The sequence below is a fragment of the Gekko japonicus genome, unplaced genomic scaffold (assembly GCF_001447785.1).
Source record: "Gekko japonicus isolate JY-2015 unplaced genomic scaffold, Gekko_japonicus_V1.1 scaffold2791, whole genome shotgun sequence".
NCBI classification, from domain to species: domain Eukaryota; kingdom Metazoa; phylum Chordata; class Lepidosauria; order Squamata; family Gekkonidae; genus Gekko; species Gekko japonicus.
Genome location: NW_015170973.1, coordinates 56259 through 73533, shown reverse-complemented (window position 1 = coordinate 73533; position 17275 = coordinate 56259). Strand labels below are relative to the sequence as shown.

The 17275-nt window shown below is 42.3% G+C and overlaps 1 protein-coding gene across 1 annotated transcript in view; it reads left to right on the top strand.

Moving 5' to 3' along the window:
* The window catches only part of LOC107116930 (sodium channel protein type 8 subunit alpha-like), a 110086-nt gene extending 93133 nt beyond the window's left edge, over window positions 1–16953 (top strand). Inside the window, 5 exon segments of the mRNA XM_015418956.1 lie at window positions 3556–3609; window positions 6729–6866; window positions 11795–11899; window positions 13465–13735; window positions 15809–16953. Coding sequence (XP_015274442.1) covers window positions 3556–3609; window positions 6729–6866; window positions 11795–11899; window positions 13465–13735; window positions 15809–16953 — 1713 coding nt within the window.
* The last annotated feature ends 322 nt before the right edge of the window (window positions 16954–17275 follow it).

Below are 17275 nucleotides of genomic sequence, written 5' to 3'. Positions count from 1 at the left end.
TATGTATGTATGTATGTATGTATATGTATATATATAAAAATACAAAAAAACACCCCCCAAAAAAGGTTGGAGACCCCTGGTCTAGATAGAAGAACATTTCTTCAACAAGGTGATAGAAAAGACCCTACCAAGACTTGGTTTTAAGGAGGCCAGCTGTTTCCCCCATTTAGATCATCAGTTAGTAAGATTTTTCTTGCTGCACTTTGTAGAGGATGGAGTACATGTAGAGGATGACGGCATCAAAGGGTATGTACATCTCTGAGGAATGAAAGCTTGATGCTAGGCTATCACCTTAAACTGTGGGTGGGTCTTTTCTTATATGGAGATAAGGGAATGGGAGGTACTTTTCCCCAATCGCTATCAATCGCATGCTGCAGCTGAAAAAGATGACCTTTTTGTTCTCCGCTTCATTTAAAACATTTTCTGTCACTAACACAACACATTTTCACTCCCTGGCATTCTCAGGAGACTGGTTTAAATAAACTGATAATAAGGAAGAAAAATATTGAGATAACATGTTATGAATGTGATCTAAAGTTCGCTCTTCTGAGGCATCTTCTTCCAAAAGCAGTGCTCTGTGCTGCTCAATAAGCCATTTTGAAATTTTAGGGCATTTCAGAATTGGCCTCTGATGTTGCAGAACAAGCTGAGATCCAAGCGAGGAGAGGAAAGAGACACCTGTGAGATATATGAAAGTTCCTGCAAGTGTCTAAAGTTGTTTGAAAAAAATCACTGAGAAAATAGGTAGACATTTCTGAGAGATAAATAACTGTGACACCCAGACTATTACTTCAATGGCATACAATTGTTCCATGGTTTTTTAATATAAGTAAACAGAGGTATTCCAACTTCAGTGGTAGTAGTGAAAGGGAAGGGTTAAATGTGTCCAATATCTTCAAAAGCTATTCTCTAAAACATGAATTAGACTAAAAAATCTGGATGAAGCCTATCCGTCATGTTTAGAAAATGAGAAAGTGAGAAGATAAGCAGAGTGAATTAATGATCTTTTGTGACATGTTCATCAGCCCGACTCACCCAAACAAAAATGACTGGGATTAGGTTGACAATATTCTGTATAATCTTCATTTCCCATTTGAAATAGGAAGTTCTGGGATCAGTAGCTCTTGTTGATAGCATTCTGGGAAAATCTTGTTTATTGGGGTGGCAAAATCCTTTTTAATAGATAGATAGTCCCATGTATGAATGATCATCTCTGCTTCTTATTCGTGTATACAATTGTGTATACAAGAATGGTATTTGTAAATAAAGGTTTTGTATTAAAAATACATGCTTTTTACAGGATCAATAATATGGCTCTGGTTTTAAATTTCTTGGGCCCATTTATGGCCTTTATGATTGGGAAGGCAGGCTGGAAAGCATTTGGGCAATATATATGATGAAATCTCAGAAGGTAGGTGGTAACAGAATAGGATTTCCAGAGGTACTGAAAAATCCCTCATTAGGGATGTGCACCAGAAAAGGAAAAAGTATTTTTCAGATTCAGATTTTGGGAAGAGAATAAATACCAGTATTCAATTATATTCAGTTTCTCTGGTACTGTCTCAGGAATTTTTCCAGGATTCCAGAATTATTCAGTTTCCATTATTCCCTGTGGGGAAGGCTCTTCTTGGGCGAGGGCCTGGAGTGGCTGTTTCTCAACCAAACAACACTGAAATTGCAGGGAAGCTAGTGCTGCCTTTCACTAAAGACCCCCAAGTTTCAAACTAATTGGACCAAATGGTCGAGTTCTATGGGCCCCTAAACAAGGTGCCCCCAGCCATTCTACTTGCAGAGCTACAAACTGGGATGAAAAAATGCCCTGCCCCTGGCAAGAGGGAAGGTAGCAGGAGGAGTCAGCCAGAGTCGCAGCTCTGTGGGGCCCTGCACCTGGCTTTTGGCTGCTAGGAATCACTGTCCCCAAGCTGGGAGAGACTCATGCGGGCTGGGAGCCACCTTCCCCAGGCCAGGCAATTCTTACTCATCCAATTGGAACTGATTGGTGGGAGAAGTGCCTTGCAAATTGAGAGAATCAACGAAAAACAAGATGGCAGCTGCTGTTGATAAACACCTGAACATGAAAAAATGCAGATTTAATCCCCTGCTTTCTGTACCCCGCAAAAGCTGCAAAAACAGCTGGGCAGTGTGGAGGAGCTCCCTGCCACTCAGCTGTTTCAGGCTGTCTTTTGCAGTCCCTTTAAACTTTAAAGGAATAGCATAAGGCAGGCCAAAAACAGCTGCATAGCAGGGAGACGCTTCCCACTGCACAGCTGTTTTGGGCTGTCTTCTGCAATCCCTTTAAACTTTAAAGGGACTGCAGAAGACAGCCCAAAAAAAACAGCTGCACAGTGGCAGGGAGGCCTCCTGCACAGCTGTTTTTCAGGCTGTCTTGTGCAGTCCCTTTAAATTGAATTTATCCAGCTTTCTTTATGATACATTCTGCATATAGATTAAACAGATATGGAAATAAAATACATCTTTGTCTGACTCCTTTGTCAATTGGAAACCATTCTGTTCCTTCATGTTCTGTCTTAAAAGTAGCTTCTTGTCCAAAGTACAAGTTGCACATCAAAACAATCAGAAGTTGTGGCACACCCATTTCTTTTAAAACCAGCCATAGCTTTTCATGATCCAAACAGTCAAAAGCTTTGCTGTAATCCATGAAACACAAGCTGATTTTCTTCTGAAATTCTCTCATAACCAACATAATCAGCGTAATTTTGTGATATGATCTCTAGTGCCTCTTCCTTTTCTTAATCCAGCTTGAACATCTGGCATATCTTGTTCCATATATTGTAACAATCGTTGTAAGATTTTGAGCATCGCTTTACTTCTGTGAGAAATTAAGTTGATGGTCCAATACTTGCTGCAGTCTTTGACTTTGGCTGCCATTTGAGGGGAAAACATAAAGTTTTCCCCTCAAATGGCTGTGGCCCCGCCCCCAGCGTGCCCGGCGTCATGACGTCACATCCGGGTGACGTGGATGCCGGGGTGGGGTTTCCCCCGGGGGTCGATTCCGCGGGGGCGGAAATCGGACATCCAAAGCGGGGGGAAATCCGCCCCTCGGTGGGATTTGGCAGCCCTAGGCGACCAACCTCACAGTGTTGTCAGGATGAAAAGAAAGGTGGGAAGAAACTACCTGTACTGCCTGGAGGGAGGGAAAAGCAGATACAAATGCAAAACCTTTGGTAAACCTAACTAAAAACAAAGTATGAGAAATGTCAAAATTTAAAGAATATTCTGTCTCATGAGTGGCCAAACAATATACAATATTTTAAGTACATAGCATTTTCAGTTGTCATTGTGTCACATAGTGCATCTTCTTGTAATGTTTACAATAGGCCTGTATGATAGACTATTGTTATCGTCCAAATATAGGCTGAGTTGAGAATGACTTGTTTAAGACCCCAGATTACAGTGCGTTCTCTTAACTACTATGCTACAGTACCTCTTAAAATGAGCAATTACTGTCAATATTTTATAAATTTCTCCTTGTTGCATCTGTATTTTATTAGGAAAAACACTTCCCTCTAAAAGAATGTGTGCTTTCTTCCACAGGCAACATTTAAGGGCTGGATGGACATAATGTATGCAGCAGTAGATTCTAGAAAGGTAACGTATATCCCTCCTGTCAGTGTGTTTGATTCATTTGCTTTATAGTCAGTCTTAGGCCGCAGTCACATGGACCTCTTACCGTGCTAGTTTTCCCGCAGTTCTTCTATCCGCGACATTTTATATCACTTGGAGGTGGTCAGACGGTCCCTCTGTCTTCTGCTTCACTCGCGCGAAGTACTGATCACACAACGCGCCGTCCCCGCGGCGGTGCAGGGTTTAAAAAATAAAAAAATACTACGCATGCGTTTGTCTTCCCATGTGCATGGGCAAATTACAGCTTGAAAGAAAACGGGGTTAAACATGCACTTGGGCGTACATACAAACTAAAAAGAACAAAAACAAAAGTATGTGTCTGTTTGCACATGCACATAACTTAAACCGGAAACACAAAAAAGGGGGGGGAGGGTGGCGCGGTCACGGCGGATTGCTGTCCAGATACCAAAACCGCGGATACAAAGCGCGAGATATCAGAAAAACACCTGTTCCAACGGTTGTCAGAAAACACGGATAAAAACAGTGAAAACTGCGGGACTCAGCCGGCTTCGGTGCGGGAGGCGGGTTTGCCAATATGAACAGGAAACTTTAATGCGCAAGGGATCAGCAGCGAAGCCCGCACTAAATTTCCGTGTGACCTGACCCTTACACAATGATACTCAGGATATAGAAGGGATAGATATAGTTACAGGATATAGAACAGTGTAGTCAGACAGCATAAAACAACCAATGAACAGTGCAATAGGACTATGATTACAGAAATAGAAAACAAGGATCTGTGGGGGCATCTCATTTCCCCTCCCCCACTATTTCCTCTTTTTTCCCTTCCCTGAAAGCCCCTTGTAGGGTTGCCAGGTTCCCCTTGTCACTCTGGTGGGGGGATTTGGGCAGTGGGCAGTAATGCCCCCAAGCCCCACCCCCAAGAGTGACCACCCGCCAGGCCACCCCTCTCCCTTCCGTCCTGCGCAAATTAAAGGGCTTCAGTCGATCGGCTACCTGGACATGGGGGCTGGCAACCCTAGCACCTTGGGTGAGCCAGGGGGCTGCCTCCCACCTAATCTTGCCTTGGACAGACCAAGCCAGGTGCTGCCTCCTGCCTCACCGTGGGTGGGCTGGGCATCGCTTCCCCCCTCATCTTAGGCAGGCTGGGTGTCACCTCCCTCTTTACCCTGGGCAGGCCAGGACTGGTGCCACCTCCCCTGTCTCACCTCGGCCAGGCCAGACACTGACTTCCCCACTGCCTCTCTTGCTTTGCCTTGGATGGTCCAAGCTGGGTGTCACCTCCCACATTGCCTTGGGTGGGTGAGGGCTGGCTCCCTCTTGCCTCGGGTGGGCTGGTCATAACCTCCCCATTGCCTCAGTTGGACATGGTGCCACCTCTCCCTCCACCTCGCATGGGGCTTGGGCAGGCCAAGCTCAGGTCTCCTGTCACACAGCTGGCCCAGCCCAGGTTGGGCAGAGGCCATCAGCCCACTGGGAACATTTTAATGGCCAATCCATTACTGCTTCTGAGATAAGATAGGCTGAGAATGTGTAACTGGCCCACGGTAACCCAATGAGTTTCCAGGGCAGAATGGGGATTCAGTGTCCTAGTCTGAAAGTCTAACCATTATACCACATTGGCTTTCATGAGATGGTGGCTGTTGAAAATTATCAAGCATCCAGGCCTAGGTGAGTCATGCAAGTGGGGTGATATCAAACTGCTTGGGGGTTCCTTCCAGGCCTGGCCCCAATGAGTCCTTCCTCAAAGGCAAAACTATCTCTGTCCCCTCTCCCTGCATTTTACTGATAGAAACCAAGCCTGTCGTGGTTGCCTAGCAACAGCCACTGAGAGAACCCATTTCTTAAAGCTACAGGTGCTCCTTTTAAATCCCTCAATATATTTATTTTTCAGATTTTTCTGAAAACTTATGCTGTTTTTCATGTTTGTAGAAAGATCTGTCTTGTCTGTTCACAGGTCCAGATTTAAGAATCCTCAGACTTGGCTTAATTGGCTATTAGAGTATACAAGTGGGGACCTGTGCTACTTGTTGGAGGAATCTGTTCCCCCTCTTAGCTTTCTTCTTCCCTTCCCTGCTGCCAGGCCTAGTGCGGCTTCCTCCCCTGCCACCACTCTGACATGGCTGCCGGCCATCACACCTCCCAGCCACACACACACACCATAAGCAATGCTGCCAGGTACACTGCGGCTCCTGGCAACCCCACCACCATGGTTGGTGAAACTGCAAAGTGCACCAACAAAGCAGGAGGTAGGTGTGTTGTCTGCACGTGTGCAGGCAATGCTTTTGTTTCAGGGAAGATTTAACACACACACACACACACAATGTAATTTTTTAACAATTTCAGATTTTTCTGTAAACCTGGGGGAAGGTCACACAAGTTTGCAGAACTATCTAGTTTATGTCATTGTGACTGTAATCTGCAGATTTACGTATTCACAGATTAGGCCAAACTTGACTGTTAGAAAATAAAATGATGCAAAAATAAAGGCAAGGTATACTGTAAACAACAGAGAAAGTGTGCAAGACAATGAAGTAAAAAGCAGGACTACAATCCTATTCCATGATAAAGATGCCCATTCTTGCAGGCCGGTGGTGGCAGCCGGGACCGTTGGGGGCGGGGTCTGTGGCCTTATGACATATTTCCGGTGATGTCAGGGGGTGTGGCATATGCTAATGAGTTATGCTAATGAGTCCCCCTAGCTCTTTTTCTACGAAATGACCCCTGGTGCTGTAAATAATGAAACAATGATTTAAAACAATGGTTACCTTTTTATTATTATATAGATCCAAGTCAGGTTAGTTTGCATGGTCAAAGTCACTGAAAATCCCATGGTATAAAAGGTTTGGCTCCTTAGGGTATGCAGGACTTGCATTATATGTATGAAACACTTGAAAGGCCAGGCACTGCAGAGACCCTCATCACTGAACTGAATAGCAAATCCCATTCCTGCAGAGGTTTTGTGTACACTTTGGGTCCCCATGGAGCCTGAGGTTAAGGGACAATTTTGCAACCGCATCTAATCCATCAGATTGTTAATAAACCAAAATCATGTTGAGGCTTGAACAGCGTCCTGAAGGCGACAGCTTCTGAGATGTAATTTTTTCCTATTGTGTTCACAGGTGGAACAGCAGCCCAAGTATGAGGACAATATCTACATGTACATCTACTTTGTCATCTTCATCATCTTTGGATCATTCTTCACCTTGAACCTCTTCATCGGTGTCATTATTGACAACTTCAATCAGCAAAAGAAAAAGATAGGTCAACTTTTCTCACTGTCTGGCATATGGGATCCCATTTGTTTGAGATGCAAAGTTCAGGGTGCCTTCTGAATTACCTTCTAATTGTCTGTGGGATACTGGGATTTAGATTTGGGATTTAATTACCCAAGGGCTGATGTACTTATCCTGATCCTTACATGAAACTGCAGTGAATGACCCTTCATAGATCAAGCACACACTTATTTCTAGATCCTGTCCTGTACTCACACTGTCCTTTGGCCTCTTAAAGGTTTCATGCACAGTGAAATGTGTCCAAAAGACAATGCTGCTGCCATTACAGAACAAGACAGGAGGAGGGGGATGGGCTGTTCTTGCTTGCAGAGGCAGTGGTGGTAGTTATAGCACTGTTGACACTGATTCTGGTCTAGGAGGGGAAAGCAATTTGACTGCACATTCTGCAGGTGTTGCATCTGCTGCAGGACTGATGGTCCCACTGTCTATGGGTAAGCTGAATTGGGAGAGGCATCAAATTTAAGCACAAATTTCTTAGTTTATATAACAGAAGGCTTCAAATAACAGGATGAGATAGCATTTCTTCATACATATTGGATTTCTGAGCAGAAAATGTCAAATATGGGATCAGTTTTTAAAGGGTGATTACTTTCACTGTACTTGCAACATAATTTTGGCTGACTCCTCTTAGAATAGGCACTGGTTGCCATCCACAGACCTTTGTGCATATGGGACTTTTTGCCAACTATGGCAAGAAGAGATCTGTGAGTATGTGGATATACAGTCATGCATACCATGAGTGTGCAGTAGCCACAATCCTCCTGATATGTGTTATTTTGTCTGAATACGGCATTGTATTTTCCAGTTTTAGTAGATTCTACACAAAACCCTGATTTTTGAGCATTCACATGCAGCAAGTACTGAATCTGGAAAGTATGTGTGGTGCCTTATTCAGATAAAATGGCAAACATGCAGATCAAATTCCAAATGTAATCCCTGAAAGGGACTACTTTCTTCTACGGTTGCCAACCATAGGAAGCCCCCTCTTGTGCACACAGAGCTGTATCACTGGATCCTATGCATTGTCTCTTAAAAGGTTCCATTGGATGGAGGCAGCTTCACACTGGCAAGTTCTTTATGTGAAGCAATTTCACATGCCATTGTGATACTACTGCCTCTGTGATTATTGACCAAACGAGTGCACACAATTTCAGCTTCACGCACAGGATGTGCCACTGGGAGCTGCCTAATTGTGGCTCCATTTTGTACAGCAGTAACAGCAATGGGAAAGAGCTGTGAAGCAGGACACAATAGAACTGGTAACAATGTTAATATATTGGACAGATACAATAAGTGCAGTTCATGAATATAATCATTGCACAATAAAGCACAATATTTCTAAATATGAATCTTCTTTTTTCTTTTTTCTTTTTTAAATGAGACAAACATACACAGTTTGGGGGGGTCCATTTCATCACTAAAGTATCTAGTTAAGTATCTCATATAATATCTAAATATGTATTTTCTATATTCCACCTTATTTTTATATATATTATTTTGCAATTGGTTTAAAATAAAGTTCTTGTTTCTTTCAAATTGGTTATATGTCAGTCTAATTTAGTTATAAAGTCTTAAGCATCTCTGTAGTCTTTCCAGTCATTTATAAGATCTTGAAAAATTGTATAGTCTCTTTTGTCCAAAGGGTTTTGACCTTCTTCTCTTAAACGTATGAGTAATCTCACATATCCAGAGAATTTAACCATTTTTGTAGGATTTCATCCTCTTCTTCATTCTCTGGTTTCTCCTCTTAAGTTTTAAAGTCTTAATTCTGTGTCTTTTCCCCTTGTATGTGAGGAAAATAGCTTCTGGAAGTAGCCCCCTATATTCCGTTCTTTGGATAGTATGAGACTCCATATGTTCTTTACTTTTCTCTCTCTGAACGAAAATTTCATTTACTGCTGTAAAGATTTCATCTCTTGTCATTTTTTTCATATAATCTCAGATTCAGGTCTGCAAACATTTTATTTCTTTTTGTATATGTTGATTTCGTTCTGTAGGCCATGTAATTTTGCTTGCAGACTTCATCTGTAATTTCTGTATCCATATCTCTCACAAAGATGTATGCCATGTCAGTTTGTTCTTTAATCTGGCTGATCTTCTGCGGTAGGAGTAAATCTAGCTTAGATTGCATAGAGTCCAGAGCCGTTTTCACAGCTTTTTCTACTATTGGAGTGATTGTTTCTTGTAAAGAAAGTTGGAGATCTGTAACCATTAGTTTTAGAACATTTTTTCCTTCTTCTACTCCAGCCACTTTAAAATATTGTTAAAAGCAGAGAATCTCTCCAGCTATTTGTCAATACACTATCTACAATCACACAATTTTATATGTTTAACCAATTGCATTAAAAACAGGAGAGTTCCCAGGCAGGGCAGACAGTTATCACTTAGTTGTAATACAGACCTATCAGTTGTTTACAAGAACCTTAGAACATAATATACTCTACAATTTTCAACAAGCCGCAAAGGTATACACAATGAGTTATAAGGAAAGGACGTAGTGAAAGTTAAATATACATGCTTAATAGTTCAATAATTTTCCTTCTTTCTCCTTGATTTTAGTTTATGGTCCAGATAATAAGATGTAGATATTTATAATCCAAATTAAATGTCTTTCTATGAATCCTTATGGCTCAGTTATAATTCCAGGGAAAATAGGTTTCTGTTTCAATCATATAGCATCTGATGCTTGTTACAATATTCCAAAGATTTAAAATCCACAATATGGTTTTGTCATCCAAAGTATAATAATATCTTATTTATAAGTCTGTTTCACAGTTTTCTTCTCAGACATCAACCTTATCTTCTTTAGCCCAGTAAATTTATTTTCTACCCCTCCCTTTCTTTTCCCTCTTACAAATGATTTAAAGGGCTTGTTCAATTGAAAAGTTCCTAGTAGTTGTTGCAGTAAGGGTTACTCATGGTGCTTTATCTTCTTGTATTGTTTTGTTGAGATGTTCTGTTTCCCCCTCATCCCGGGAGTCACAACTTCACGTCCATGGCTACCATGGATGCGCTCACTGAGATCTTGCTGGGGGCAATCTCGGACTTCCACCCACTTGCTGCCACTCGCAGGGGGTCCAAGTCAAGCCCCTTGCCATAAACTCCTCTCTGGAGAGCTTATTGGAGTTCAGGAGCCCCTGAACTCCTCTTAAGGATCCAGTGATCCGGTGGCTTCACGGGAGGAAGTCCTGGAGCCGACCATTCTCGTCACGCTGAAAACCGGAAATCTAAATATGAATCTTCTGATGGCCAGGGACCTGCCTACCTGAGGGACCGCCTCTCCCCGCATGTTCCCCAGAGAGCACTGAGATCAGGATCACAAAACCGCTTGGCCCTCCCTGGTTCGAAGGATGTCAGGCTGACATCAACCAGGACCAGGGCGTTTTCACTGGCAGCTCCGACCTGCTGGAACAAGCTCCCTGGTGAAATCAGGGCCCTGTAGGACCTCTCACAGTTCCTCAGGGCCGTGAAAATGGAGCTTTTCCAGCAGGCATTTCAATAAGAGCTGCACTTTATCAGCTAAGCCCTGTGGCGACTTAGAGCTAGAAGCTACCTAGATTGGTATCCACCGCCGATCGTGTTAATGAATGCACTTTATTATACTGTACCGCCATTGATATATTAACGGTCTTATGTTCTGTTTTATGTATTTTTATATGTATCTTGTTTTATTGGTTTTTATGTAAGCCGCCCTGAGCCTGCTTCGGCGGGGAGGGCGGGGTAAAAGTTGAAACAATAAATAAATAAATACATACATACACAATGAAATATTCCAAAAAATCATCTTTCCAAAATAGTTCTTTCCAATGAAGAATCCGGATATTGAAGACTTTGTTTCGATAATCTTCCTCAAGAAAATTACTATTATAAGAATTTCAAAGGCATAAGGTGCCAGAAAACTGTATAGCTTCAGACTACTAATGTAGAAGGAACTGCCTATTATAAATATTTCAAAGGCATAAGTTTTGAGAAAACTGTATATCTTCAGACTACTAATATAGAAGGAACCTTCCAGGGTATTCAAAGAGGTTTGCAGTAACAATTATATTTCTATTGATGGGCCACCAGTAACACCTTTTAGAAACCACTCTGTATTAATGCTGAGGTCTGTACGGCACATATTGTATCTGTCCAATATATTAACATTGTTACCAGTTCTATTGTGTCCTGCTTCACATCTCTTTCCCATTGTTGTTACTACTATACTGCTGTGCGATCTCCTTTTTTGTTTATCCATTTTGTACAGCTACAGCTACACAGTTTGCATGCCTAAAATGGACTTTAGCTCTATAACGTTCAACAAGTAAATTAAATAGACATTTTCAGCACGAGAGCCCTTAGTTACAATGCAATCACACCACGGGATCAGCGGAGGTTTGGGGGAGGGGAGCTTTAAGAAGATGCTGGCTTTGTACAATGCTGATTGGCTGATCCCTGCATTAGTTTGCCATGAAGCATTCCCCTTTCTCAAAGCAGAGGTATGTATGGTGCTGATTGGCTGTCTCTCGTATCAGTCAAGAAACCACCTGCTCTAGCCCTAAAATAAAGTTCCAAACAGCATTTGAATCAGATATCTATGCAGGTGCTTTCAAAACAAAACAGAAGGAAGAATGGGCACCGGCCAGGTTTACCTCCAGATCTGGTTATGTGTGTTGAAACAGGAATGAAGGTGGGAGAAAGCATACCTCGCCCCACAGCAAAAAGCTCCTCACCTGCTCATATGTAAGCCTGTATGCAGTCACATATCTCCTATCCTGTTTAGAAGAGGATTTGTAATTTCTTCCAGCTATTACTAGATGCAATAAGGAAAACTGCCTGCTTCAGTTTTACTTTCATCTTCAAGCACTGATGAACAGATTGTAACCAGCCTTCTTTCCTTTCCCTTCCTTTACTTTGGAGGTCAGGATATCTTCATGACAGAGGAGCAGAAGAAATATTACAATGCCATGAAAAAACTGGGTTCCAAGAAACCACAGAAGCCTATTCCTAGGCCTTTGGTAAGTTTTCCAGATGTAGCCCAAGCCATTTTCCTTGTGCCCTCAAATAGGTTCTTCACATTTTTCATCAGTCCCTATTCTTTGAGGTAATCTTCACAGAATCAAAGGGGCTGTGTCTAATTGCATGCATTAGTGCTTGGTCTGCTCAATTTGGATGCCACAAAGAAGGTTTTCATGTCTAATTCTCCTTTTTTTAAATGTGCTGAAGGTTTACTCTAAATCGGGGCAAAAAATCAAGACCTAATGTTAGGACAGCTTTGGGTGCCAGTCAGTTTATTCAAGCAAAGTGTCCAAAAAGCCCATTGGCTGTTGAACTTCCAAAATTTAGCCATTGAGCTTGTTACACAAGAAGACTATGAAACTATGTTAACGTATCAAATACATTAATATAAAAAGCATTAAAACATACAGAACAATATATAATCTTCAAAAATATGGTAACCCCTAGAACAGTAGGGTAAATTGCCAGAACAGGAACTAGCAGGGAAGCTCTGGGTTTAGCATAAAACTTGCAAACTAAAAATGGCAATGGGGGATGGACTCCAGTGTCTGGGCTGCATATATGCATTGTCTGTGATTCTGGAGGGGTTTCCTGTAAACCAATCACAAAGCTCTATCAAAGGATGCACATTAAAATGAAATTTTGTATGAAAATGAATGACATGCTGAAAAAGCCACGATTAGAGGTTCCAAGCATAATGGCAGTGCAGTGAGGTTTGAATAGGTAGAACAGTTAAGGCGTAAAAGTGTGTCTCTCTTTCCCCATATGGCCCCGATCTGAACTGGCCACAAACAGCTGAGGCCATTTCTCTTCTAAATGTCACTAGGGATCTCCTAGCATCTCATCTAAGCTTAACATTTAAATACAGGGAATTTGGGAAAGAGCCCTAACAGGATGCAAAATTGATCAATTCCTGTGTTCACTTTTTGCCAGCTCAGTATCCTGAATGCTTTACTGCAGTATGGGATACAGAAGTCGCCTTATCCTGCAGTAAAGGATATTGTGCTGGTAAGAACAAATGCAGGAACTGACCAGTTTTATAATGTACATGGACTTTATAGAACAGACCAATATAGGACACAAAATCCTGCACAAATAAAATCATACTTTGTGAGCTAGCTTACATGCCTTCTGGTGGTAGAGGAGTACACACACACACACACATCTTCCATTGTAAATGTGAGACCCATATATTACCCTGGTCCTTGAAATTCAGTACTGCCTACTCTGACTGGCAACAACTCTCTAGTGCCTTGGGAAGTAAAAGGTGTTTCCCTTTACTGGAGATACAGGGGACTGGACCTGGGGGGTCTTCTGCATGCATAGCATGCACTCTACCACTAAGCGACAATCCCTACCCAGGGTGCTCTACTGCAACTGACAGTGTATTCCAGGACAGAAAGAAGTAGATCATTGGGAAGAAGATCTTGAGTCATGAAAGCTTGTGAACCTGTCCCCTAGATGAAATACGATGCAAGATGTATAGAACCGTTAGGCACATCACTTAGTAATGCTGTTAGGCACATCCATTTACTGTGTGGGACTTTCCCATTCTGTGTTACAGAACAGAGTCCAAGGAGCTGTCTTTGACTTTGTCACCCAGCAAGCATTTGACATAGTAATCATGTTGCTCATCTGCCTCAACATGGTGACCATGATGGTTGAGACTGACACTCAGAGCAAGCAGATGGAAGAAATCCTGTACTGGATCAACCTTGTCTTTATTATCTTTTTCACTTGCGAGTGTGTGTTGAAAATGTTTGCCTTGCGCCACTACTACTTCACTATTGGATGGAATATTTTTGATTTTGTGGTTGTGATTCTCTCAATTGTGGGTGAGTACAAAATACCTTCTGTGATATGAACATCAAACAAAGGTCCATGTGCCTAGAGGAGAACATAACAAAATGTGTAGGGTGGGGGACTGAACATGATTCTGAGACTGAGTTTCATCCAGAGTTGAAATCTGAACTCTTCTGCGTTATGAATCAATAGAGACAGATCATGGGCCAGTGTAGATTATCACCTGCTAATCCTTATTGCATTTTCCAAATCAGGCAGCCCGTTCTTGCTATTTATTTCAGGACAACACTTCCACATGAGATGCAATTGGTTTTAAGATTCTTAATTAGGACTTATAGTTTAATTGGGACTTCTTTGAAATTAAAGTCCCAGAGCAATCCATCTTTCTACTTTTTTCTGGGTGACTTATCCTGATCTGGAGATAGCCTGTGAACACAGGGGCTTCAGTGAGCTCTACCTTACATGGAAGAGCTCCCCTGAATTCAGAGGTGCAACTCTTCAGAACACATTCCATTGTACATATGGCATATGCCTCCTCCAGTGAAATGGATCAAGCTGATGATAAGAAAGCCTGCGCTTTACAGCAGTGGTCTGCAACTTTTCCAGACCTGGAACCCACCTTTAGCCCCCAGGTGACAGCCTGGGGCCCACTAAACTGCAAGTACATGACAGGAATTTCTATGGCAGAGGGGGGGGCAGAGTTATGACCTCATCAGTGCTGAGCCCAGGAAAGCCCATGAAACACAAGCTGAGCACCAGGAGGTGTACCGTACTGAGGAACAAGCCAAGGGCTACAGACCTGGAAGCATTCTCTCCACTGGTGGGTGTTGTTACTTTGCTGTCCTGCTACTCTGCTCAGCATGCATGCAGAGGCAGGAAGAGTAGAGCCCTTGCTCTTTCTACAGGTGGACTCTTGAAGCAAGTCATTTCAGAAAGTAGCAAAAAAATGGCAGCTCTGCAGGGGCTTGTGGTCCAATAAAGTGGGGCTCTGCAGCCCACCTAAGGTTCCTGTCCCATGGAGTGAAGACCGCTGCCTTAGAGCGAATGTCTGAGTACCTAGAAGGGAACCAAATTCTCAAAACATTGTGCAAGCACATTGAATGTAAATTTTATTAGGAGACAATGCCAATAATAGAGAAAGTATTTTTCTTCTGTAGCTTTAAAAAGCAGTTGAAGTAAGGAGGGCTAATAAATTTGTCTGATTTGTTTAAATTTAAATTTACAAATTAATTGATTAGCTTTTTTTTAAAAAAAAAAGCAAATTCAAAATTCCCATGTCCAATGGCAACTGATATGTCTTAAAATGCTTAAAAATCGGCTAGATCATACCCATTTTATGATTTCTGAGCCCTTCAGGGGAGGGCGGTTTAGAAATTCAAATAATAATAATTATAGTAATAATAATAATAACAATAACTTATCCAGAAACAACCTTCAGAGGCAACAAATCAAAGAATGGGGAGGGGGGTTGCTTTTATACTACCCTTTCTCCAAGGAGCCCAGAGCGGTGCATTTGGTGCCTCCTCAGTTGTTGTTATTCACGCAATAATACTTTGAGGCAGATAATCCTGAGAGAGAGTGACTGGCCCAGTATCACTCACATTACCCAGGGATTTGAACTGAGGTCTCCCTGCTACTAGTCCAACAGTCTAACCACTACTGTATACTGGATCTAAAATTCATAATTTCTCAAACCTACTTTCAGCTGAAAAGAATGAGGAAAATACAATGTCTAGTTTGGCCCTAAACCAGCACAACACAAAGCAGACAGACTGTGAGCTAGAGTTTGTGCTATTTTTTGACTAGGCATAGTGGCACTGCCTATAATTTCATGATGATTTTTTTCCTAAGGGTGCATGGCCATTGTAAAGAGAAATTTACTTATTAGGTTGATGGGTGCTTTTTTTAAGGCTCAGATATTAAAAGACATACGTTCATGGAGTCTGCCAGTGCTGATGTGAGCATTGGCCTGTCTGTTCTAGTACATTTTCTCCAACCTTGGTGAACAAACATTGCATGCCTCTAGAAAAAGTATACAAGAAGACTTGAAAGTAGACTTAGCTATGTAGTTGTAACACTGTTTTTTCCTCCCAATCTTGTTTAAGGCATGTTCTTGGCTGAAATCATAGAGAAATACTTCGTGTCACCTACTCTCTTCAGAGTCATCCGCCTGGCCCGTATTGGCCGTATCCTGCGCCTGATCAAAGGAGCCAAAGGGATCCGCACCCTGCTTTTTGCCTTAATGATGTCTTTGCCTGCCTTGTTCAACATTGGCCTCCTGCTTTTCCTAGTTATGTTCATTTTTTCCATCTTCGGAATGTCGAACTTTGCCTATGTCAAGCACGAGGCTGGCATTGATGACATGTTCAACTTTGAGACTTTCGGCAATAGTATGATTTGCTTGTTCCAAATCACTACCTCAGCTGGGTGGGACGGCTTGCTTTTGCCCATCCTGAACCGGCCTCCAGATTGTGATTTGGACAAGGAGCATCCTGGGAGTGGCTTCAAAGGTGACTGTGGGAATCCTTCAGTGGGGATCTTTTTCTTTGTCAGCTACATCATCATCTCCTTTCTGATTGTGGTAAACATGTACATTGCCATCATTCTGGAGAACTTCAGTGTGGCTACAGAGGAAAGTGCTGACCCACTGAGTGAAGATGACTTTGAGACGTTCTATGAGATCTGGGAGAAGTTTGACCCTGATGCCACACAGTTCATAGAGTACTGCAAATTGGCAGACTTTGCCGATGCTTTGGAGCATCCTCTCCGTGTCCCTAAGCCCAACACCATTGAACTCATCGCCATGGACTTGCCGATGGTGAGCGGGGACAGGATCCACTGCTTGGACATCCTATTTGCCTTCACCAAACGTGTATTGGGTGATAGTGGTGAACTAGACATCCTGAGGCAGCAGATGGAAGAGAGGTTTGTGGCTTCTAATCCTTCCAAAGTGTCTTATGAGCCTATCACGACCACACTACGGCGTAAGCAGGAAGAAGTCTCTGCATTGGTTATCCAAAGGGCTTACAGGGCCCGCTTAGTAAGGAGGGGATTTATTTGCCGAAAGAATGTCTCCAATAAGATGGAAAATGGGGGGACAAACAGAGAGAAAAAAGAAGGCACCCCGTCCACAGCATCCCTTCCATCCTATGACAGTGTAACTAAGCCCGAAAAAGAGAAACAACGGGCTGAAGAAGGGAGACAGGAAAGGGCAAAAAGACAAAAAGATGTCAGGGAACCCAAGTGTTGAGATGATCCGTGCTAATAATAACTGTAGAAAACTTGTGAGCGGAAAAGATTGTTTACAAACTTCCTGATAAATATATAACAATAGCGAACAGCTGTGGAGACACTTTACCTGAAGATCTTATACCAAACATAGTCTGCTTACTGTGTGACCATGTTGCATCTCAAAGCAGTGATCTACCACCTGTTTAAAGGACCCATCTAGACAAATATATTTAAAAAACAAAAACAGGAAACAATACAATGGCAAAAAAAAAGGATTTTATACTGTTTGGGCAGGTGGATACTGCATGTTCCACATCAGTCAATGCAACTTAGGACAAGCA